The sequence below is a fragment of the Eleginops maclovinus genome, chromosome 18, assembly GCF_036324505.1.
Source record: "Eleginops maclovinus isolate JMC-PN-2008 ecotype Puerto Natales chromosome 18, JC_Emac_rtc_rv5, whole genome shotgun sequence".
NCBI classification, from domain to species: domain Eukaryota; kingdom Metazoa; phylum Chordata; class Actinopteri; order Perciformes; family Eleginopidae; genus Eleginops; species Eleginops maclovinus.
The window spans coordinates 7,699,381-7,723,769 of record NC_086366.1 but is presented as its reverse complement, the minus strand read 5'-3'; the positions used below and the strand labels follow the sequence as shown (position 1 = coordinate 7,723,769).

The window sequence follows — 24,389 nt, the reverse complement described above, 5'->3', positions numbered from 1 at the left end:
TTGTTTGCCATAGTTTGTTATTCACATTATTATCTTCATTTCAGCTTACACCACGTTTAATTGCTCTTGGTTACCACTTTCACCAATTGTCACATGGTTGTGGTATTGGTATTTAGGTCACTGGTTTGATGGTTGACTAAGAGGAGAGGGTGATTTGCTCCTATACTTTCTGTTGACTGTGTGATCCGGAGTTAAATATTGTTTGTTTTGTTATTTTATTAAACACCGTGAACTCTAAATGACTACAGACTTTTGTATACGTGTCACAGTGAAGACTTCTTTTAGCCTCTCAGAGGCATTACTCATAGGGAGGTTTTGCCGCTATAACTGGGATGAAAGAGAGGTAGGCTACACCCACACACACACACACACACGCACACACACACACACACACACACACACACATTCAGACAGACATACTGTGTGTGAAAGCGAAACAACCGGTAAGAAAAGTGTATAAATGGAAGCTTAAACATTGAGAAAAAACAGTTACGTCAGTACGTTTGCTATACTTTGTTGAATCTTCAGTAAACTCTATTCTATTGGATCTCTTTTGAAAGTTTTTGAAAGTTAAGTAAGCGTTAACATAGTGTTGTGAGGATCTCTAAGAAATCGAGGTTGCTCCACCAGATAATTGGCGAGCCAGCCAGGAGTGGCCGTGAGGCCCCGAGACATGGACGAGGCCACTCCAGCTCTGAGGAAAGGGGGCCCTAGTTTTTAAGGTAAGCAGAGCATTTTTGAAAGATCTGTATTAGCTGTTGTTTGGAGCACAGTTTGATCTCGTCCGGGCAAGGGACCATTTGTGCCTCTCCTCCAAAGACCCTAACAGAAAAAGAAGTAAGAGAGTTCCATGTGAAGTGTGTGTGTGTGTGTGTGTGTGTGTGTGTGTGTGTGTGTGTGTGTGTGTGTGTGTGTGTGTGTGTGTGTGTGTGTGTGTGTGTGTGTGTGTGTGTGTGTGTGTGTGTGTGTGTGTGTGTGTGTATGTGTTGACTTGACTGACTTGACTGTGACCTTTTACCTTTGTGATTTGTGTTTTGTGGTGATTGGATAAAGATGAGTTTTTAATAAAATAGAATTGTTGACTGAAGTAGTGAAATAGCAGGAGGCCTGTGAATGCTGTGTTTTTTCTCTTGCAAGAACAAAGTAATTGAATAGGTAAAGAGTGTTGAAAGTTGAACAAAAAAAAAGTGTTAACATGTGAGGATCTCAAAGACATCCAGCCCAACTTCAGAGGATTCTCCACCACACCTGCTCACGGATGAGTTGTGGTTTTACAAAGATGTTTTTCACAGCAAACTATATCACATCTCGTCTAACTGTTAGTCATACAAGCCTTGTGACTATCAAAAGGAATGAGGCCACAGGTGACTGCTGCTCAGAGAACATCTTCTTTGTGCAAACAGAAACCATCTTACTTCTTTAACATACTCCACTTCATGTGTCTGCTTAGCAAGGAGCACCAACAGAAGTGACATCCTTACATAGAAACATGGTCCAATCCAGTAAAATATCTACAGATCTCATATTTATTATCATCCATATTTCATTTTCTATTCCATGCATGCTCCCTTCCCATATCAAAAGGCAGTCACTATTTTTGTTACAATTTAGATGATCAAGTTGATTTTTTTTGCAAGAAAACTCTTTCCAATCTATTCGTTTCTGGATTCCAGTTTCCTTTTTTATGTCTATGTAGATATTGATGTCTTAAAAAGGGGATAAAAGGAGAATGCCATATGTTTGACTAAATATTAGGAGACAATACAGCTTCTGATTTGGCTTTGTACATTTAAAACAGTTGTGCATCATGAAACTGTATGGCTTGTAGACTGTAAATTGTTTAACCTCAGGTGAAAAAAGCTTCTTCAAAGCACCCTGATATCTCTTTGTGACTTCATTCTGACCCCGTTTTATTCAGAAACTCCCTGCCGGATAATGTGCCTGTTGATGCTGACTTGACGCTGGCGTTGAGCGGTGTAAACGCACCACTGCATGTTTATCCTCTGACGTCCAACTCTCCGCAGAGTTACAGCAGCAGGATGGCCGGGAGCTTCTTCAAAGGACGCCTCCTCTCCTTATTCGACTACAAAACGGAAAAATACATTATTGCCAAAAATAAGAAAGTTGGAGTTCTGTACAGACTTTTTCAGTTATCTATCATCGGCTACCTTATCGGGTAAGTGAGTTAAACTTTTAAAGTTTTAATACCTCACTTCACATGTTAGAAACTGTTAATAAAACAGCCTTTATAGCCCTGAGAAAAATTATTCAGAATATTAATACAGAAAAATGTATGTCTGTGAGGGTTGACCATTATCAAACTGTAGGATAAATTCAAGGTTCAAGATATTTATTGTTATATGCACAGTAAAACAGACAGTTACACTGTACAATGAAAACCTTACTTTGCTAGTCCACCCTACGCACACAAGAATATATATAAAAATTACAGCCAAAAGATAAAATTAGAAACTAAACTAACAAAGTATTTGTGGTACAGGAAATACAGGAAATACAGGAACATGAAAATAAAGAAATACGTAGAAAACCAAATAAGTTTGGCATTCGGCAACAGCAGCAGTTTAAAAGATACTTAAATAGTTGTATTGCAAATGGTTCACAGTGTACCAAATACTGCACGGCAGACAACAAAGTGCACTATGCATTGTTAAAGTAGGTAGTGCAAATGGTGAGTGTCTGTGCGGCACTGTTCAATTGGTGTGTGTGTGTGGGAGGGGGGGGGGCATGTTCACAAGCCTGATGGCCTGTGGGTAGAAGCTGTTTGTCAGTCTCATGGTCCTGGATTTCAGACTCCTGTGATAAATGACCAATATACCAAAACGTTGTTAAGTGTTTAAAGAGATGATGTGTTTCAGGTATGCTGTGTCATGCCAAATGACAGAACAGGGTTTTTAACAATTGTCACATAACTTTTTTTAAATGTTCAGTGTACTTTTGTGGCTTGTTCAATGCCCTGTAGTAAAACCAATACACTTAAGAGCTGTAAGCATAAGTCCCAAGTGCTTTATTATAAAAACATAGATATCATCGTAAAATAGTCCATGAGTGTACAACGTGTAGTTTAGGAATCACACAGTTATATAATACAAAGGTAGGATAGCATATACTTGCATGTTCCTGTTTTTCTGAGTATATTATTGGACTTATTGTAAGCCTCTTTGTATTAAAGTGTTTGCCAAGTGAAATGTAATCTAATGTAAAAGCAATACTCTTAAATAACAGGTGGGTTTTTGTAAGCAAGAAAAGCTACCAGGAGACAGACACTGCCGTCCAGAGCTCTGTAACAACAAAACTAAAAGGAGTTTCGGTGACTAACACCTCCGAGTCTGGTCGGCTGGTGTGGGGACCAGAGGACTACGTCATCCCCCCACAGGTGAAAACTTCAATTTGAAAGCCACCAAAGATCAACACTGGGTGAAGGACACACACATGCTAACTACATAGGGAAGATAACAATCTTTGGTTTTCATGCTTTAGTTTTGTTTGCCTTAATTTATGGATAAAGCAGCTCCATAACCATCATGTGCAAACATGTAAAGTGTGTCACTAATGGAGACTCGCATTTTGATTAGCCTGTCCATTTCTTTCTCGATTTGTTGTTTGGCCTACAATGGCAAAAGGTTGAGACAGATTTTGATAGATGTTATCCAAAGCCCAGGATGACATCATCAATGATCTTGTTTTGTTCCAATATGTAAAGACAGTGAGTTTACTGTTGAAGAGGACTAAAGAAACAAGAAATATTCATATTTAAGAAGCTAAAATAAGAGATGTTTTACTCATTTTACTTAGAAAATAGCCCAATTATTTGGTTGTTAAAATAGTTTGTGATTGTTTCATTATATATAATTTATATGTAGACATCTAGACCCAAATACACATATTTTTGTGATAGTAAATTCATTCATATATAAAATAAATATAGGATAAATTCATAGTGTTTTCTCTACAGGGTGAAGCTGTTCTGTTTGTTGTTACCAATTTCTTAGAGACGCCAAACCAGAAGCTGGGTTACTGCGCCGAGGTAAGAAAACAGAACACAGGTACTATCAGTGATCACAATAGGAGCTGTCATAAAATGAAAAATACAAACTTAGTTATTTATTATCCTCACTTTTGACAACATAATGCCAGTCATAACAGCAACGTATCGTGCAATGCGGAACAGGATTTAACAACCATGTCGCCTCACCAAGTAGAAGTTGTTATTGTCAAATAGACATTTTGTTATCATTCTCATTTATAAAATTCCAAAATATGAAATTACAGATAACGTAGGGATATATATCAGCCAATATTAGTGCTTATAACGCAGGGTAAAGGCTCACTTTGGACTGCAAAGTGTGAGGAATTTGAGATCCTTCATTTTATTTTGCCTGAAATATTTTTTTCAATGATTAATTTAAGTTTACTGCAAGAGTATCAGTCCCTCGATCCTCTTACCCTGAAATTACCTGAAATCAAGTAACTTGATCCAAAATTAATTAAATTCTCTTGTTTGTGATATGGTTAGCACATTGTTCCTACATTGCTTCAATGACTATATGTTAAGGTCACAAAAGACAACATTTTCACACAAGTTTCCTTGTATTCTATCTATTGTGTTTGTCTAGCACCTGTCCTTAGGGCACCGGGATACATGGCACTGGATTTTGAGAGAAGCCTAACAATTTAACATTAAGATTTCAAGTTGATTTTAGTATTAGCTCAACGCAGGGCATAATGTGCTGTTTAGACAGTGGAGAAGACCCCGCTCGGCCTGTAGTTTCAAACTGTCCGACACTAACTGTGTTTATATTAAAGTAAGGTTTATTTACCTTCCACTGTTTGAGTGCCGATCATCTGACTGGAAACTATTTCAAACAACCATGCGTCAAAAATACAGAGAGCCACGAGGGACCGAGGTTAGGGAATGAATAAAAAGAAGAACTCAATCTTCTCTCGGCATTATCATTTTGTTTCAATGAACTCTAGAAATACGCTTGTTTTCTCTCACGATTAATGGCTTTGTGAGCAAATTAAATCAGCTCCACAAATCAGTATGAAGAACACAGTTACACAATATAAAGTAATCTGTAGTGAGCACACAGAGCAGAATCAGAATCAGAATCAGCAGAGAGCGAATCAGGGGGAGGAGAGCACTGGTCTGCATTTTCTTCCCAGCTCTTAGTCATAACAAAAGACATTTAACCCTTCTTGTACATATGCCAGTGACACTGTTCATCTTCTCTCTCAGTCCTATCTTTGGCTGCACATTTACAGAACGTGTCTGGTATGTAAAGTATCTCTTGTGTCACTGCATCATCCAGGAAGAGAGTGGCACACAGCCATAAAACACTGCTCTTTTATACAATTTGGCTCCCAGCAATCACAGTGTAGTCTGGGTGTAGCCTTATAGTCTGAAAGGCTGCCACACTTGAGAGGGGACCGTCATTCATTTTGTTCTGCCAGGCAGTCCAAACTCACTTATACAAGAGGTTCACATCTGTTATGAGAAGGGTCCACATGTATCCATTCACAAACCCTACATTTTTACATTCATCTTAATAGCGTTGCCAACATGGTCAACAAAATGTATAATTTCACAATGTTTCCCAATTGTTTTTCTAAAGGGAGCAGCCAGTGTGATACAATAATCAATGTGATAGGTAAGGTAGCCGATACCTGCCAGGAAAGCCACAATGTAGGCCATTTTAAAGTCAAAATTGTGAATCAGAATTATGATATGCTGAGTCACTCTTCGTCACAATGATTAAATGCTAAGTTATGTGTGTAAGCTATCAAAATAGTGAATATGAGATCTTAGTGGGCATACTTTTTAAATAGTTCAAAGTAATGTGCTGAAAAGTCACAAAGGATTCAATACAAAGTCAAAATGATGAGCCTAAAGTCCAAAATATGAGGGAATATAACTAAAATGGTTAAAAGTGAAGATGGTAAATAAAAGTAATGGTATCCCATATACAAATGATGAGGTAGTAAAGCATATTCAAGTGAATGAAGAAGGCATAATGTTGCCTTTTTTACAAGTATTTTATTTATTTCATTCATGTATCTTTTCTTTCTTGGCCACAATGGGCTTCCATAGTTTCCTTGTTTGGTGTAATGTTTCTTTTGTTACACTTACTGAGAAAGAACAGGCAATAACACACAGGTATGTTTATTAAAAAATCGAGTTCAAACAGACAGAGTCCAAACCGTAAAACGGACGAAGGCAAACGTTACCGACACGGTTCAGGCAGGGAATCCAAGAAACAAGCAGAGGGTCAAAGAAGTAGGATCAGGAATAAATGCTGTAGCAATTCTTTATAGTGAAGACGACAATCTGGTAGCGAGGTAGAGGAACAGGTCGGGATATATCGGGCTGGATCTAATGAGAGGTGACGCGAGCAGTTGGTTGTGTGAAGCATTCAAAGAGGTTAGGCTTTTTGGGGGGGTCTTAATGAGACTAGGGAAAAGAAAAACTAGGATGAACACTGGAGGATCAGGATTATTTATTTCTGTGTCTTTTGTTCTTAGAGCCCAAAAGTGCTGGATGGTCACTGCCGAGATGACGAGGACTGTGAAGAGGAGAAGATGGTAATAGCTGGTAACGGTAAGAAAGGAACATTGCCAGGGACCAGTGACAGTTGTAATAGGTGTAAACAATCACCTGCCAACCACACACACATGTTTTGGTCCTGTCCGAACCTTACCGGCTTCTTTTTTGATACACTTGCAATGGTGCTTGAGATGGATCTTATTCCTGAGCCTTGCATGGCCCTGTTTGGTTCCCCCCCACTTACAACACCTATTCTCCCTGTGACAAAGCGCCGGGTATTGGCCTTTACAACCCTATTGGCCAGACGCCTTATTTTGTTTAAGTGGAAACATGTTCTCCCCCCTTCACACAATAGCTGGCTTAGGGAGGTCCTAACTCATATCAAACTTGAGAAGGTTAGATTCTCACTTGCGGGTTCTGGTAATGTTTTCAACAAAACCTGGCAGCCCTTCATTGAATATTTAGATATAACTACTATTCACCCAGAAAGAGACTACAAGCTCCCCCCCCCCCCCTTCTTTTTCTTGTTTTTGCTTTTTGTTTTTCTCCTTTTTCTGTGTTTTACTTTCTTTTTTTGTCCTAACAGAGGGTGGGAAGGGATAATGGCTAACTAAGGTTCAGTCATAGAAGCCGTTCTGGCTTAGTTTAAATTGGTTGTTGTTTTCAGCATACACTGTAAGACAAACCGCTTACTACCTCTTAACAAGTCTACCTGGAAACATTGTATGTGTCAAGTATTGTTGTATATGAACGAAAAATCGAATAAAAAGATTTATTTAAAAAATCAATAAGAAAGTAACATTGCATGACATTTAAACTTGCTGTCTTTTCATATTTGATAAGCTGTGTGAGTGTCGGTTTTCCTTAAGGAATTAAGAGCGGACGATGCTTAAGAAAAGATGAAAACTCCACTGGTACCTGTGAGATATACGGCTGGTGTCCCATTGAAGGAAAATTCAAACCGCGGTGAGGAGTAACATAGAAACTCTTTCAATTGTTTACGAATATTTGATGTACTCTAAATTGGCTAAACAAAATCCTTGGCTTGTTGCATGCTTTTAATCCCATCTGACATGGGCAAATGTTTGTTGCTTGTGACACGTGATTTCAATCCTGTTTTCTTATTTCTTTTTACAGAAAACCTCTGTTGTTAAACGCTGAAAACTTCACCATCTACATCAAGAATTTCATCCTATTTCCCAAATTCCAATTCTCAAAGTAGGCCATGTCTTCTCCTTCTGTGTGTAACACTCCTTGTAGTGTTTGTGTCCAAGAAGCAGTTCACATTTATACCCTCACTGTACTATTGTGTGTGTTTTTCAAATTCAAGGTCCAACGTCCTCAAAACGAGTGATGACTCCTTTTTGAGAAAATGTCGATTTGACGAGAAGCTCCACCCATATTGCCCCATCTTTCGTCTGGGGGACATCACCAGACGAGCTGGATACAACTTCCAGGACATGGCCACATTTGTTAGTATTGAACTTTAAAACATTTATTTATTTACTCTTGTCTGAAATCTTTATATTAATCAAACATCTGCAGGATTTCTGTTGAAGCTGATACACTTTAAGGGTCAATTCCCAAAATGTAAAACCATACCTAATTAATTAAGTGTAAAAAACAAAGTGTACATTTCCTTAATATACACATCAACATGATAGTTAACTTGACATATTTCTACCTTAAAGGAGCTGCATTTTTCAACCAAGATGTATATAACTGGGATGCCTGATAGCTGTTTGGAGGAGGGGGCCCATATGCACCAACCACTGCCTTGTAAACATTTCAGGGAAATGTCGCCCCCTTCCAACTCCACAAATCTCAAATAAAAAGGCACTCTCGGGCCCAAAAAACACTATTAAAAATAAATAAAAGATGTACATATGGCAGAGGAGTCAAGGCTTAATATTAAAAGGGGCACTGCTCCCCCCTCTTCTCCTTCAGACCCATCATTTACCATGTTTTACTATGATCAGTTTACACAGTTGTTTTGAATTGTGTTTCCCAGGGTGGCTCCATCAGCATTATGATAGAGTGGGACTGTGATCTTGACAAAGGCTACTCTAACTGTAATCCACAGTACCATTTCACACGTCTGGACATCTCCAACAACTCCATCTCATCAGGATTTAACTTCAGGTCAGAGTCACTGCAGAATGTCTTTGCTGCACAAACAAATATTTCCCATTTCCTTTAAAAATGTAATAAAATGTATTTACAATTCAAACACACATTTGTAAGGAAAATATTAAATACATGTCTTAATTGCGTCTTATTCTCATGCCTCCATAATTCCCATATTATTCCCTCAACAGACACACTCGTTATTTCAGAAATGCAGCTGGTGAGAGCTATCGATCTCTATTCAAAGTCTACGGTGTCAGGTTTAACATTATGGTCCACGGAAAGGTAAATGCATTTTTTTTTTGGGTGAATGCAGGAAATAATGTCTGCTCTGCCAAAGCATGATGATGCAGGTTCTCTTGATAAATAAACAACAGATTTAACCTTTAATATTGATAATAACCCACTTTCTTGTTCTACATTCTACATTTTCCATAGGCTGGGATGTTCAGCATTATCCCAACAATCATCAACGTGGGTTCAGGACTGGCTTTAATGGGAGCTGTGAGTACCATTAATAATAATACGTTTTAAAAAGAACTGCACAGGATTTTGTATTTTATTAGTTGTGACAGTGACTCGGTAAAACTTCATTTCACAGGGAACTTTCTTCTGTGACATGGTCCTCCTCTACCTGATGAAGAAAAGCAACTCTTATCGAGAAAGGAAATTTGAAGGACCGAAGTAGGAAAAAGCAACACATTGGTTTAGATCTATGAGGCGTCACAGTGCGTATTATACTATAGTATTAACGGTGATAAGAGCCTTCATTGGTGCAAAGAAACTGAAGCGTTTGTTGGTCTATTCAGGTGTATAATTGTAGTTAAATGAAATGTGGATAATATCTGGTTAAACATGTATATATCTTTTTTTAAATGCCTTAAAATTACGCATTGTGAAACATGGCTTATTTCAAAAAGTTCATTGTAATTGGTGTTGTTAATAATGTGGATAATATGTAGTTTAACAGGTATGTGAACGTGTTTAAAGAAAGAAATTGACCGCTAAGGACAGAAATGGTGCCACAGTACTGGACAAATGTGAGATTTTTAGTAATATGCCATTGTTGGTTATAGTGTATAACAATACATAGAAAGGTTGTCATGTCAAAATGACATACAGCAGTTTAATGTGTACTGGTGTGAACTCGTACACTATGAGCCTTGTTCAAGTTGTTAGTTATCAGATGCTACTTTAATTTTCCTTTTCTTCAAAAGAAAATTGCAAAACCTAAATAAAACCACAACTCTATAACAGGTCTGAGTCTAGACTGAAGTTATTCAAGACATACAAGTGAGAGGAAAAACTGAAATAAAGAGGACATGCAAACTTCTCCGGGAAAAGTATTCACTGAGATGAAGCTCACTTTTTTAACAGATGTTGTTTACTGCTTGATTTTTCATAGATCAATAATTCATGTGAATGAAAAATACCTCATAAATGGTGTGCCAGTTTTCCTCCAACCTGTTTTTCTCTCTGAGTGGTACATCAGTGACGTAGGTAAACTAAACGTGTTGATAGATACAGACTGCTAAGTTGATGTAAATAGAAGTTTTAATAAAACCCATGATTTGAATCTTGCATTATTGTTCATTATAAAAACAAACACAAGAGTTTTCACACACACATGCACACACCACACACACACACACACACACACACACACACACACACACACACACACACAGTCTTGCACTTCACCCTTGTTGCCTACAGATGTTACTAAAGGACCGCTTCAGGCAGGAGTCAGCCTCGAAACCGAGTCAACAACATACAGACAATTTGATTTACACGTGCCACATTTGAGCCTTGAATTCACTTCATATTATTATAAAAAAACATTTAGCAAAAGTATACTGATGTGGGGATTTGTTGTCTTTAACGTAGCATTAGTGCTTCAAACACTTCAAATTCTCATATTTTCGACTCAGGGTATGAACACCTTTAGCTCGATTGATTAAAGTGAATTAATTTGTGTGCCTGCTAAACATCTCACGTTTTTATTTGGTTGCAAGTTCACATGCTGTCTTTAGCATTTAGCTCATAGCACAGCTGTATATACTGCAAGCACTGAACCTTTCCTACAGTGTCACTTTTGGCACAATTATTCTGTTTTGCAACCAAACCCTGCAGGCTGTTTACATTGAATGGTTTAGCCTTAAAAAGGTCCGGTTGCAAGCCTTCAGAAATAATACAAATCACTGTACTTCAATACAATGCAGGTCAAAATGAGGCCTCCGATGCTTTCACAGTATGGACAGTAAAGACTGCTTTCTTGAAATCTATGACATGGTCCAATTAAATTTGGAACAATCTGATATAATAACTAACATTCTGTTCAGGTCAGACATAAATCTCCTTTCAGAAATGTAAAGTTAACAAACAGCATTTCCCCCAAAAAAGGAGAGACTGGCTGATTTTCCTGCAACACCTTGTCTGTCAGAAATAAAACCCAAAGCAGAAGAAATACCTCTTTGTTTTTCTTTGGTTTCACGTTTCACTGGACACAATAGAGCTTAAATGAAAACACATTTACAGGAAAACTATTCACAAGGAAGTGCCCAACTTAATTCAAGATTGGTATGTGGATTGCGTGGAAGTATAAAGGAGCCAGTGCAAGAGGTTTGTCCACATACCATCCGACAACATGAAGGTCCTGCTGTTAACGCTGCTGCTCCTGGTGTGTAGCACTCAAGGTGAGCCAAGTTCAATTTATATGTGTATTAAAGCCTTATATTTATACAAAAAAATATCAAAATGAAGGGAAAACTTTGTTATAATCTATAATGGAAGCATTTTTATTTGATCAATGATGCATTACCTGAGTGTCGAGGGACATGTTACCTTGTGTTTGTGATAACGAAAGACTATGCTGTACCACCACTAAGTTAAGGTTGATGTGGTCTTTAAAACGTCATAATATTGTAGAAAACACATTTGATTGCTTTTGGTTTTTCCCGTCAGTGCTCACACTCAGATGCTACACCTGTGAGGGCAACGCGGACTGTAAGGCGGAAACCGATTGCCCAGAATCAGCTGGGTACTGCAAGACCTGGGAGCACGGTACTCAAACTCTTTCTGTATTTTATATCTAATGTCTATCTTTTATTAAGTTTGTTTAGCCCTTTTAGAGCAGCCATATTATATATTACAATGACACCGGGATTGTAAAGTCATTTTGCATTGGTGTTTTGTCAACAGGAGATGAGCTTCTTCGAACTTGTGAGGAACTCTGTGCAGAGGATGATTTTACGACCTGCTGTACTTCCGACCTTTGCAGCCCCTGAGGCGTCCCGATCACTGCTCACTTCCCCTTCAAAGTCTTAATCTGATAGAGAATGACTTGTTAGTTAGGTGTTAAAGTGACACTCCTGTCTTGCTTTTACTTTCAACTCAATCAAGAAATTATGGCAAATTATTTAGTCTCACTCTTCATCTCACAGCCACAACACAGAGATGCCATTTTTCAAAGATGGCGAAAGGGCAACCACACACACACACACACACACACACACACACACACACACACACACACACACACACACACACACACACACACACACACACACACACACACACACAACCGCAAACTCACACACTTAATCCTTCCTGATGTCAGTTAATGGGTCAGTGCTATGTGGGTCGCTGTCTGTGAAGTTGCTGTTTAAAAACATGTGATGGAAAAAAAATAAACCTTTTAATTGATCCGCTAAATTCGTTCCAGCTGTCTTTTGTTAAAGGTTATGCAGAAGTCTACTGTTCTGATGTACATGTTTACCCAATGAAAAACATAATGTAGCTCACATGTGCTGACTTCCTCATGAGTTAACTTTGGGTCGTAATGTGAAATGTGCAGCATAAGCAGCAACCAAGAAGACTGCTGATGTAAACATGGAGCCTTTGAGAATTATGCAATTTAAAATATTTAGAAAAATCTGGCGTGCAAATGTTTTATAAGTAGGAACATTTTAGGAGTATTAGGACTTTAAACACATACTATTTTGTTTACTCCCGTTTGTTACTTTTCCTATGTGGTCAGTTGTCTATTTACCTTTTTTCATCAAGTTAAACCGGGTAATAAATGACAGTAGGGCAATTTATTCTGTCCAGCATGTCAACATAGCCCTACACAAAGAGAGACATTTGGTCCAGTTTGTGTGCATTTAAGTAAGCTAAAACCAAAAGCAAAACAAAACTAGCAAACAAACAGACAGATTGGCAGGTAACCAAACAAACATTGATCAAATAAAAGGCACTCAATTGGTTACAGTAACACGAAGAGCATAAGTACATAGCACAGATTGCAGATGAGCTGCACCTACTGTAATTAAGCTCTCCTATTGTCTTTCATCTATTTTTAGCCATGTACATTTTTCCATTTTCACATGCAACAATTTGTTCACTTTATGTTTTCAGTTTAGGGGTATAAGGCTATTTCCAACATTGTATAATAATGCAAACATTCTCAACTGTAGCACTACATGCATTTTGTCCATAAGGAGAAAAAACGTTTGCAAAAAAATGCCTGTTTAAACGATATGGAAACAAATGCCCAATTGGGATGTTGGCTATAACATACAGTATATCATCACCCTTTCACCACTAAGCCCGCAAATGATTGATCTTTAAAGAAACAAATGAAACTTGTTTACAAAAGTTTTCCTCGCACCTGAGGTCAGCGTGTGAATCTTGCCTGGCAGCATTCTTTCACTCTGCCTGTTTTTTCAGAGAGCATGCTTCACACCCTGTTACTGTCAGACACGCACAGTTCCAGGCTCTCTGGACTCATGCCCATCAAAACACTGCAGAGCTGGATTCATTTTCAAAGCTATGGTTCAACATCAGGCCAGGAATAGTACACATTAAATATAGATGACAGGGAAAGCATCTTAGAGCTTACTAATTAAAGAGTAAAGTCACTCTTCAATCATGCAAGTTTGTTTATTTATTAGCCTACGACACTTCTATAATCACTAAATCTCCTTCTTAAATGCTTTTCCTATTCCTCCAAAAACACAATGATTGAATGGCATGGATTCAAAATCCCTCCCAACCTCATGGGTCTTTCTACATCAGGCAAATCATTCTGTAAAAAAATAGGTCATAAGTGTTAATCTCTCCGGCTGTTCCTCCTTTACATTAGAGCAGCTCAGATGGCAGAGGTGGATGATTGGTGGATTAGTAGATCACAACCTTTTACACTTAATGTGTTACCCATAAATACACACATATTGTACATGTCCCAAATATACATAAAAACACACAGTGGATCTTTAATGTCTGAAATGTCTTCAGATTTTTTCATTTGTTTACACTACTTTTGGGGGAATCAGCTCTCCGTCATTTAGAGGAATTATTGAACCTTCTGAAGAAGTCAGTGTGCAGAAAAACCACATTGAGAGCATGAGGGAAATATTACATTTCATCTGCTGCCCACACAGGAAAGAGCTGTGCTGCTGAGTATGTGAGAATAATCAACATGCCTCCTGCTCAGTGTCTATGTTTGTCTTGATTTGGGCATGGCTGTGTAAAGCTCCAGTCATGTTCCTGGAAAGACATTTTTTTTTTAGATATTATCAAAGATCTTGCAATGTTTTTGGCACTCAATTTGAAGCTGATTTAATTTTGTTTCTTTGTTGTTACTACAGATATTTCTAAATCACGTGTTTCCTCTTTATACTGAGATAATAAATAATGCCTTTAAGAATCTCCTCGTTAAAATACATATTTTTCAGTCATAAGTAGAAAGCAGCTGTTTTGAAAAATGCATGTAATAAAAAAAGGGGAACAAATCCATGAAAATGACATAGCCATGATAAAGAAAGTACATTTTAAATCAGAACACATGTTTTTGTTCTTCTCTGAAGGCCAACCCCTCCCATCACCATTATCTTGTCACCTTTTGAACTGGACCTACTGAATTAAAACTAGCAGAAAAGCAAATCATACATCAGTAAAATACATTAAAGCACCAGTATTACCAGCCAAACATGTCATTCAAATCTATTCATACATTCATATTTGCAGTTTATGTATTTTTTGATGCATTTTGGCTGATAATAATATCACATATTAAGATTCTGATTTGCAGGATTTTTACTTGTGATGTGTTTTTTTTACATTAGTGTTGATACTTCACTAAATAATATAACAATTCTACCATTGCTAGTTTAGGTTTAGGATAAAAAAAAAGAGCATGGACAAAGCTTCCCTGCTTAAAAAATAAAGATTCAAAACAAAGAATCACTCTGTTGCTCCACCAATGGAGGGCCTGTTGTCAAGAGTGAGTTCTGCTTTAGCTGGAAGAGTAATGGTGGTCCATCTATTGGATTAGTGGAGGGATTTCACTGTGGTATTAATCTGAGAAGACAGCAGGCGACCCGGGCTCACGCTGAGCTGTTGTGTCTCTCAGTCTCTGGCCGTCACTCAGCTCGCTGTTCCAACTTCATCAGACGCTCCGACACTCACAGGAGACCTCGCAGCCAACATGAACCTTTTCTGCTTCTCGCTGGTAAGAGACATATTTTTCATTACTGCATCTACCTGACAAGCCGTGTGCGAGTAACTCGGGGAACGAGAAGTGTTGAAATGATTGAAATGCAACCAGTACATTAAGAATCTGTTGATCATGGCATGCTGTGTAAGCCTTTAGGTGTGGGAAAACAATGTGCCTCTGAATAAGTTATGGAACAATGAAATGTTACTCTGTTTAAACTCCTACTCTTCTTTGTTGTAGTCTGAACATCAACCCACTCATTGGTTGATCATTACAAATATCTTTCTGATATTAAGTGGCTCTTCTTTGCACAACTCGTAAAATGTAGAAATGCTTCTCCAAACAAATATGCTTGATTATATTTCCTTGGATTTACCAACATAATAACTTAATAAAATGTAGTATGACCTAGTATATTTGTGTACTTCAATGCTGTAGTTTGTCTATTAGTTGATGTGTTCATGATGCTAGAGGACAGAGCAGATAGAGTATTGACAATTGAAGCAGACAGTGTGTCCTGGCAGCCTTTTCACAATCACTCCCGCATATTGTCCCTCAGATGCTGCTGCAGCTGTCATGTTCACTGCGACACAAGGTCATGTATATACAAAAAATTCAATTGGACAGATGTTGGGGATGTTAACCAACAATCAGGATTATTAACAAACGTCGTTCTACAGTCAGAGGCGCGACCTGTGATTGCACTCATTGTCTTCTCTGGTGCTGTGAATTTACGTCGCTATGATGAGTCATTGTACAAAGACAAATACAAAACTAAGACATAATTAAAACACATGTAGTTTGGTTTAGGTCATCAGCTGGCACTTGAAATTGAAATGAATGAGGTAAAATAAACATATGCTTTCTTAGATTCAGGACTTTTTACGTACATAAAGTAAAGCTTTATGAAAAATCTATCTAGAAGAACATTTGAATTGAATTATTGTCTACAGACTTTTCTTCACAATTCAACATATCACAGTAATTGATTAGTATAAATAAAGTATAAGTAATTGTGTGGAAAGGTACAAATGTGAGGATATCTGTATTTTTCTTTTCAGTTTCTATACATCAAGTGGAAAAAGGACTTGAAAATTAACCTCTTTTGAGAGTAAAAACTTAAAAAGGTCATCCACTGACAATATCGACTCAAAACACCCTCCTTTGTTGACACTGAAAATTGAAAAGTGATAAGACGTCAACGTGCAGACAAGACGAAAGGGATCAAGGGAGAAATTGTTCCTAGAAGGAATCCAAACAAACCACACACATTTTAATCCTGACTGAAATCTGTGCTGAGTAAATTTCAATCCTCCACTACATCCCTGGTTGACAAGCAAATTTAAAAGAGCTTTGGAGCAGCATTAGCTGCATATCCCTACAGTCATATCAAATCCTTATAACTCCAATTATACGTCTATTTTAAATGCAGCAAACATGTATGTCTTGTTGGACCATTGAGGTTTTATCAGTTGAAACCATGAATGTTTAAACTTCCAGCTGATGTGTGAGCTTGCATGACATTTCCTTTTGACTAACAGGAAGTATGCAACCTTCAAATCCTGCGCAATATGAAGGCACTGCTTGCTTCATCAAGAGTATTAACCAGATGTAATCCATCAGTTCGGAGGAAATCCATTCATGAATCAAGCCTGCTGGGGAAATTCAACTGAACTGCTGTCTGTTTGTCTGTCTGTCTGTCTTTGTGTCTGTCCACATGGCATCAGGAGGGGTCCATGGACAGCCTGTATGAGGCGGTGCAGAGCTCCGGCGATGGACCACCACCACCCATCCCCAGCCGGGCCTCCAGCCGCACATGCAGCCGCTCCTGCAGCCCGGCGGTGCTGCTGGACGACAACAAGTGGCAAGGCTCGGGAAGATCTATCTCCATGGTGAGATAATCAGAAATTCAGAATGCATAGGTAAAATAAGATGAGTGGAGTAACATAAAGAAAAAGTGGCAAGCACATTTATTAAAGAAAAACAACTGGAACAAAATTAAGTAGCAGCGTTATAAAAGCAGGTGAATATATAAAAGTAATGAGGATGTGACTACTTTAATAGTCTGTAAATTGTGTATGTTGAACAACAGAAGTGTAACAGTCTGAGGAAGTGAAGCAGCAGCCAGGAATAACAAAAGCAACATTTTAAATGGTATATATTGCAAATAAACGTTCATACAAAAGTGCGATATAGTCTGTATTGGTTTGGTGGTTGACCAAGTGGCTGTGGTGGGTGTATAGCCGGAGTGCTGCAGGGAGTAAGGAGAAAGAAAAGGAGGAAGATATACTGTGTGTCCACAAAATGCACGACTTACAGATTATAGGCGGCCTGCTAACAGTCATAACTAAATTGTACGGGTCACTCCACAGAGGAATTGGGACTTTTGGCCTCCCAGGATCCAGATTGTACCTTCACAATAAAGCTGATTATGAAATGATGAACAGTTGAAAGCTGCTGCTGAAGCCACACAAACCAGAAATGTTGGTCATGTGAATTACATGTAATTGAGCAATCATTTACTCATTATTATAATTATATATCATTATGTTGTACAGATAATAAACTAACATCTGACCGCTTTGTTTTCATTCAGGAGATGCCACAGATGCACAGGAGCATCTCTAATAAAAAGAAAAGAAGGTGAGACTATTTTGTAACTATACTAATTGTGTTATTAGGCTGTAAACTGAATGAAAAACATTGTAATCCTGCAGGCTTCTAACGTAAAACCTTTTTCTGATTCTTTTGTTGGCTGTTCTTGTAAACTGCAGAGAAAATCTGGCAGTGACAGGGCTTTCGTTTCCCATAAAGTAATAATATGGCTTGAAAAGCTCTCTGTTTCACTGCCTGTTACAGTAATACTGTAAATCCTTCCTGCTACAGGACAGCTGTGCTCCTCATCTTATTCTTATCTCTGTTTCATTGGTCTCAACAATACAGTGCTGTGTTACAAAGAGAGGTTACAGCGGTTTAGGCATTGGGAAAAATACATACATTTATTTGATTGGTAGTAAATGCTCTTTGGCAAGCAGTGTCCTGCAGACGGTGGAGAAAGCAGAGGGCAGATTATAGCTGTGAGTCAGTGCACTAAGAGGATGCAAAGCCCGTCTGCTTAGTCTGCAATGACACACCTGACTACCCTCAGACACAGGGTGGTCTCTCAGCCCGTACAAAGAAAAGAGCATGCACCTCTGCACGATATCTAGCATGTCATGTTTAGCCATGTTATGTGCTCGATGTTGGCTTTTTGTTTCCAAGTGACGCTCCACTACTTTGTATCATTGGGATTGTTTTGGATTGCTGTCAGGCTGAAAGGCTAGAACCTTTTACTTGGCACTTAGGATCTACCCTTAATGACTCTTACAATTGGGATTTTTTTTGCACATAATTAGAAATTAAAAAAAAGTAGAAAATAAACAATGGCATTTCAAAATAGACAAAAACAGTGAAAATATTAAAGTTGACAGTGAAGAAAAAATATACGACAGATACAACACTATTGAAACGCTAAATTAAAGCTAACAAAATATAAAAGTGGGTTATTATTTACATTTAGTATGCAAGAATGGCACATTAAATTAAATATAAATGTAAATGATTACAAATCTTTATCATTATCTTATTAGAGGCAACTGTTTAATATCTTTGTTAATTTGACTTTCAGAACACATATATCCAAGTCTGCCTCAGATAACGACACGCTAGGTGAGTACACACTATTTCATTTGTGTTTTGTTAAGGCTGGATGCTTTTATTTTTTTTTTATGGAACTCTATCCTAAACCTTAAGGAAGACTACAGTACGATATGTGAACTTCTCTAAACTGGAAAGAAAATACTGTTTGATCATGACTCATGATTATTTGGATTAAAATCCTCCGATGACTGTCCTTCTGTGACTCAGAAAACAATTTTATTCATTTATTTCGGATTCATTTAAAAACCCCAATGTCTGTGATTTGCCTCCCTCCACTGCAGATAACCCCGTCTGTAATACTGCAGTTTGGCCGTCTGCCAAGAGCCAAGAAGATTTAGTCCGCATCCCCAACAATCACAACGAAGGTAAATAGGAAATAAATAGGTTAAGCTCATCTATATGGCAATGCTCATTTGGAATCTCAGCATGACGTCTGAAGACTCGGGCCGGGTTTTCGGACCAATTTTACTGATTAAATGCTGCAGCAAACAAGCACTGTGAATTGTATACCTGATCATTTCTATGGAAGCACATGAGGAAGGGATGTTTAATGTCCAGTGTGAAAAGAAAGAATGATTACAGCAAGCACAATCTATTTTAATATACATTATAATGACCTTATTCATGATAGTTATGTTGTTTCCCTCCAGAAATGAAGAAGACTAAACCAGAAACCAAAGAAGGGAAAGGAGCTCATCATTCAGGTGCAAAGAAAAAGGAGAAGCCCCACTCAAGCCACGTAAGAATAAAACAGATTCACTATTGATGGTAACCTAATGAACAGTTGGTCATGGTTATAGGGGTTTTGTATCTAAAAAGTATCTTCCTCTTTGTGTCTTGTCTGGTGTCACTTCCTGTGTTTGCCCTCCTGTGTCTGATTGTCTCATTGTGATCACCTGTTGCCCTTGTGTTTCTCCTCCCCTCCCCATCTGTGTCTTGTCCTGTGATTACCCTTCTGTGTATTTAGTCTTGTCTTTCCTTTTACTCCTTGTTCGTTCGTCGCCGCTTTTCCCCCCCGTCACCCTTCCCATGAGTCTCCCCCAACCCTGACAAGTTAAGGTACACTTAAACGTGGAACATTTGAATAATTCCATGTATAAATAGAACATAGAATATAATTAGGAACCAAGTGGGACAGTTAATTGGACGGCAGTTATGAAAGACAAGTCAGCAACGAAGAGCATGAGATCTCTTTGTCCTTCTGTTTAAGAGAACCTATTTTGTGGGTTTTCACTGTCATGTAGTGTGTTACATTGGTTTGTGTGCATGTAAATGGTCTGCAAAGGCTAAAATTCCAAAGTTCCCCCCAGAATGAAACACCGTCATTCTTTTGATTGCTGTTACATAGTGATATTCCGATGTTACGCTTGCATTTCTATTGGCTAGCGCTCCAACACATTGATAGGCTAAGGGTCGGGACATCTATAAGCAGTTGACTGGGCTCTGGTTTCAGACAGAGGGTGAAAAGAGGTGATGCAGCATCGGCAGTATGAGAAAAATAAAGACCTTTTTGAACCTCAAAGCATGGAATCGTGACACAGCAGAGGCAGAAAATACAAATATGAACCCAAATAATTATCATAATATGTCCTCTTTAAACCAAATGCTCCTCCTTTATATCTCTGAACCACTGTTATTAGTACAGCATTAACATGCTGATGCATCCCTGCCAACCAGTAGATGTGCAAATGTTTGCAAGTGCTGGGGGTCACATGGCGCACCAGGCCACTGTGTGTCAACACCGGCTGTCAACTGCTTGTGACATCCGCAGAGGCTCTGGTAGCCTAAATGGCACAATTTGACATAAATGCTTATTTAGTTTTAATACAGTGCAGATGGCCCACAGAGGGTACTGTGTAATCTGTGGTCCAGAGAGAGATGTGAAAACCAGACGAGAGCTGTTTGTGTCAGTGTGTGTCTGTGTGTGTATGTTTTGGGTTGAGAGGGTTTAGCAGCCTCATGCCAGGTCACTCAGTGCCCATTCTGACTAATGCCCATCATAGTGAGAAGCAAACAAAACAGAGCCTGCCAGTAATGGATCAGCAGCAGCTCTGAGTGCCTCAGTGGCACTGCTGCTAAAAGGACGAGTGACCCAAATGCGTAGAAGATATTATGCCCACCCTTTCTATAAATAATCTGTAAAACCAAAACAAATGTCTGCGGCTATGAGGCTGCATAAAACAATGATAAGATGTTAACCAGGTATATACTGTTTACTCTGTATGTTAACCACCAGCTCAGCATGTTAGCATGCAAATGGAAAAGTCAAATATTTGAATATCGGTACCACATTTTCTGCCACCCAGGAAATGCTGAAATATTTCACAAATAAACTCAAATCTATACTTCTTAGTGACACTAGAGGAAATGTCAGAGATAAACCAAAGTTGGTAGGATTACACATCTGGAGACTATGCAGGCAGTGTGTTTACAGCATTTGATGGCACATTTTACTCGTCCTGGACCACGTTGTGGACCCATCGACATATACTTTTATGCAACTAGCATGGCAGAAAACCAAGCTGTGCTACGTGAAAGTGGGGAGTTAAAACATGATATTACCTAAAAGGGTACACCAATGAGTTGTGGTCTTCTAACAGAATTGGAAAATGAAAAGTCAATCGTTGTGTGTTGCATTTTTTCAGAATCTACACGCCAATGGTGAGTCTAAACCAGCTGCCAAAAGAAACCAAAAGAATGGAAAGAAAGCAGGAGGAAAAATTGGGAAAGATGGGTCGAAGAAAAGTCAGAACTCAAGAGGTGAGACAACTTTCTGCAACACAAACGAGATGCCTGTACTGTCTCCCTATTCCCTAAATGAATATGTCCTTTTGTGACCTCTCTCTCCTGCATCTGAATGACTTATTTACATGACTAAACTTAGTCATGCTTACAGTTGCATAATAAGATTTCTGGTCTGACGAATTTTAAATTTTACTTCTGCTCTGAAGTTTCGTAACGCCTTCAGTTTAGTTGCCTTTGATGCCTTCAATACTCAGGGATGCCTTAGAGCAAACAAGCACCAAACTACATCTAGGGGTTACAAAAGTTAATACAGACCACTAGAGCTACAATTTATGTTTGGCCATCTTCATATTCCTTCCTACTCTGCAATATTCCTCTGTATGAATGTATGGCAGGATTCTAAGTGGTGGTGTTACGACACTTAGTAGGAATTTGCAGAACCATAACTCACTCTTGGTTGTGGTAATTCAATGTTTTGCTGCAGCAACACCTTGACATGATGCAGAAGCCTGACCCATATCAACATCCCTGAAATTTCACCAGTCTTAGAAAGATGTCAATTGTCAGTTTTTCCATTTATGCTTCTCTCTCTTTTTTCAGTGCACTCCCCACCGTGCGCTATGAGCCCACCCATGGGACCGCACTTTCTGGACGTGCCCTACAGGTCAGACAGGAGGCCCTACATAGGCAAGTCCGCCACCCTCCCCGCTCAGGAGAACACAACCCCGGGCCGATGCTCAGACATGATCAGCCTCCCTGGTGGAGCGACCCCCACCCATACCTACAACCAGCGCTGGAGCAACCCAGGCGACAGCAGTCCTGCCTGGGGGACGGTCCAGCACACCTGCCGCAGGCCGCTCACAGAGTATCGCATGTTCTCCCATGACTTCAGCAGTTGCCCTGAGAAGGAGTGGGAAGAAGGACAGCAGCAGGAAACGGCCCAGGGGGACATCTTGAAACGGGACTGTAAACCCCCGACTTCCCCAAACGTGCCACGCTCTATGACGGATGTGAGTCTATCAGAAGCAGATGTAAGTTTCTAATGGTCATTGCCTTTTAGATGCATTTAAATGCTGATACAATGGGCTTGAATGGGTCTAAAGGATGCTGATAGGCATCTGATGGACATATTTCCTGGGATTCAGTTGGTAATTCATTTGTAAACGTACCTTAGCGAGTGTTAAAGCCTTGTTTAGTGTTGTTTCACTGAACCTTTCAAAAGTTTACCCACCTGTTGAGGTTTTTTTAGTTTAAGGTAAACTCAAAAGCTGTTTTGGTTTAGAGTAGGTGTTCTCAGACCGTGTCAAGTGAACTGTTGATTGGTTCAATCCTTGTGTGAACACCAATAACTGGAAGAATAACATTTATTTGTAATTTTGTTGGTTCAATAGCACTTTTTTTCCTGTTTTGTTGACTGGTAAACTGGAAATCTTTTTGCGTGTTTGTGTTTACCGAATTTGCTACATTTAGTTGTTATCAGACCACAAATGAGACAGTTATTAGGTTTTTACAGACCCCACTATTTGAAGACTAGTTTGCCTGTAGGAGAGTGGTCGGCACTTCCAGAGTTTCTAAATGGTGGTGAGTACAGCGGAAGGACTTTTGTTTTAACCCACTTGAATTTAGCCTTTGGTAACCTTTGTGAAACATTAAAACTGAATCATCGTTTGATTCAGAAATTGAACTTTTAGGCGGGAATCTACCCTTAGATTTTCCCATTTGGATTCTTTTTCAATCAGTTGCTGTTCAGTACAGCTTGTTCGTCACACAGCGCTCATACCGCTCCAATGTGAGCATTGACCCCTAAGGTCAGGGTCTTTGCATGCACTTGACATCTATCAATACCGAGACCTCTGCTGATACCCAGAGAGCGTGTGCACTGTGAACCCTGCGCAACACAGAGCGGTTAAAGCTTAACCTTATGGAAAACTGTCGAAGATGTAAAGGATGATCCAGTATGGAGATTATAAAATCCCTATAGATCTGTCGTGTCATTGGTTCTCAGGGGTAAAATGTAATTTCATTTGACATGAAGCCTCTTAAGAGTATAGAAGTGATGGTGTAAAGGTTAAGAGTCATTGTGCTTTCTCTCTAAGGAAGTCAGAGCTGTTCTATGAGTCCATTTCATGGAACCAGTTTTAATGTACCTTGTGACCTGTATCACAAAGTCAAACAAATGTCCAATGACATTTTTCAATATTATAAATATTGTAAATATGCCATACCTTTGCAAAATATAGTATAAGTCAAACAGACTTCAAATAAGATGTTGTATTTCATGGACAAATAATTAAATATAGTTAATCAAACCAATAATTCTATTTAAAAATAAAATAAGGTAAAGATACTTTAAAAAATAAAATGATATACGTTTCAGTTTCAGAAAAGTAAATCATTACATGAACAACTGCCTCTCCAGAGACTCAAGCGCCTCAGAAGTAAAAACAGATTAGAAACTCTAATCTGGATCGACAAGAGTTTACGACTGATTGCATGCAGTGGGATTAGGCAATGGTTTTGTCCGTTGACTTTCCTTACAATTGATCAATTGAAATCTCCCACAATGAAAACACACAGGCAAATCCCTGCATGGCAACATCAGAGCAGTGAATGATATCAAAGTAGGATCCTGTGGAGAGCCAAACTGCCTTTCAGTTTCACCGGGGGTTTTGTAACCAGGTAAAAAAAGGTTATGTAGTGATTTTAAACCTCTTGTTGAGAACTAAAACTACTAATAATTTCCTGTAGATACATCAAAAA

The 24,389-nt window shown here is 38.7% G+C and overlaps 3 protein-coding genes across 5 annotated transcripts; all 3 read left to right on the top strand.

The window, feature by feature from the left end:
* The first annotated feature begins 427 nt into the window (after positions 1-427).
* On the top strand, positions 428-10,252 carry LOC134880844 (P2X purinoceptor 5-like). 3 transcript variants are annotated; one of them, XM_063907945.1, is made up of 12 exons: positions 428-722; positions 1,919-2,176; positions 3,244-3,394; positions 3,974-4,045; positions 6,541-6,616; positions 7,432-7,528; positions 7,700-7,780; positions 7,893-8,034; positions 8,574-8,704; positions 8,899-8,974; positions 9,128-9,193; positions 9,291-10,252. In XM_063907945.1, exons 2-12 carry the CDS (start codon positions 2,040-2,042, stop codon positions 9,375-9,377), a joined length of 1,116 nt encoding a protein of 371 aa, XP_063764015.1. In that variant the 5' UTR covers positions 428-722; positions 1,919-2,039; the 3' UTR covers positions 9,378-10,252. The 3 variants fall into 3 exon arrangements, with proteins under 3 accessions (XP_063764015.1, XP_063764014.1, XP_063764016.1); XM_063907944.1 differs by having other exon boundaries at positions 8,881-8,974; XM_063907946.1 differs by having other exon boundaries at positions 8,881-8,974; positions 9,265-9,392.
* A 931-nt stretch (positions 10,253-11,183) lies between these two features.
* ly6d (lymphocyte antigen 6 family member D) lies at positions 11,184-12,403 on the top strand. Its single transcript, XM_063906384.1, has 3 exons — positions 11,184-11,385; positions 11,654-11,752; positions 11,891-12,403. The coding sequence occupies exons 1-3, from the start codon at positions 11,337-11,339 to the stop codon at positions 11,974-11,976; spliced, it is 234 nt and encodes a 77-aa protein (XP_063762454.1). The 5' UTR covers positions 11,184-11,336; the 3' UTR covers positions 11,977-12,403.
* A 2,548-nt stretch (positions 12,404-14,951) lies between these two features.
* LOC134880445 (uncharacterized) lies at positions 14,952-22,672 on the top strand. The gene is made up of 9 exons (XM_063907385.1): positions 14,952-14,972; positions 15,102-15,200; positions 16,913-17,077; positions 17,782-17,828; positions 18,853-18,893; positions 19,166-19,249; positions 19,535-19,623; positions 21,530-21,644; positions 22,230-22,672. Exons 1-9 carry the CDS (start codon positions 14,952-14,954, stop codon positions 22,670-22,672), a joined length of 1,104 nt encoding a protein of 367 aa, XP_063763455.1.
* Positions 22,673-24,389: the final 1,717 nt, after the last annotated feature.

Coding starts and splice junctions, on each gene's coding strand:
- LOC134880445 (XM_063907385.1), top strand. CDS start 14,952: ATGGAGGGCCTGTTGTCAAGA. Junction 15,201..16,912: donor ACCTTTTCTGCTTCTCGCTG/GTAAGAGACATA, acceptor ACATGGCATCAG/GAGGGGTCCATGGACAGCCT. Junction 21,645..22,229: donor GAAAAGTCAGAACTCAAGAG/GTGAGACAACTT, acceptor CTCTTTTTTCAG/TGCACTCCCCACCGTGCGCT.
- LOC134880844 (XM_063907944.1), top strand. CDS start 2,040: ATGGCCGGGAGCTTCTTCAAAGGACGCCTCCTCTCCTTATTCGACTAC. Junction 4,046..6,540: donor AGCTGGGTTACTGCGCCGAG/GTAAGAAAACAG, acceptor TTTTGTTCTTAG/AGCCCAAAAGTGCTGGATGG. Junction 8,975..9,127: donor ACATTATGGTCCACGGAAAG/GTAAATGCATTT, acceptor CATTTTCCATAG/GCTGGGATGTTCAGCATTAT.
- ly6d (XM_063906384.1), top strand. CDS start 11,337: ATGAAGGTCCTGCTGTTAACGCTGCTGCTCCTGGTGTGTAGCACTCAA. Junction 11,386..11,653: donor CCTGGTGTGTAGCACTCAAG/GTGAGCCAAGTT, acceptor TTTTCCCGTCAG/TGCTCACACTCAGATGCTAC. Junction 11,753..11,890: donor CTGCAAGACCTGGGAGCACG/GTACTCAAACTC, acceptor TTTTGTCAACAG/GAGATGAGCTTCTTCGAACT.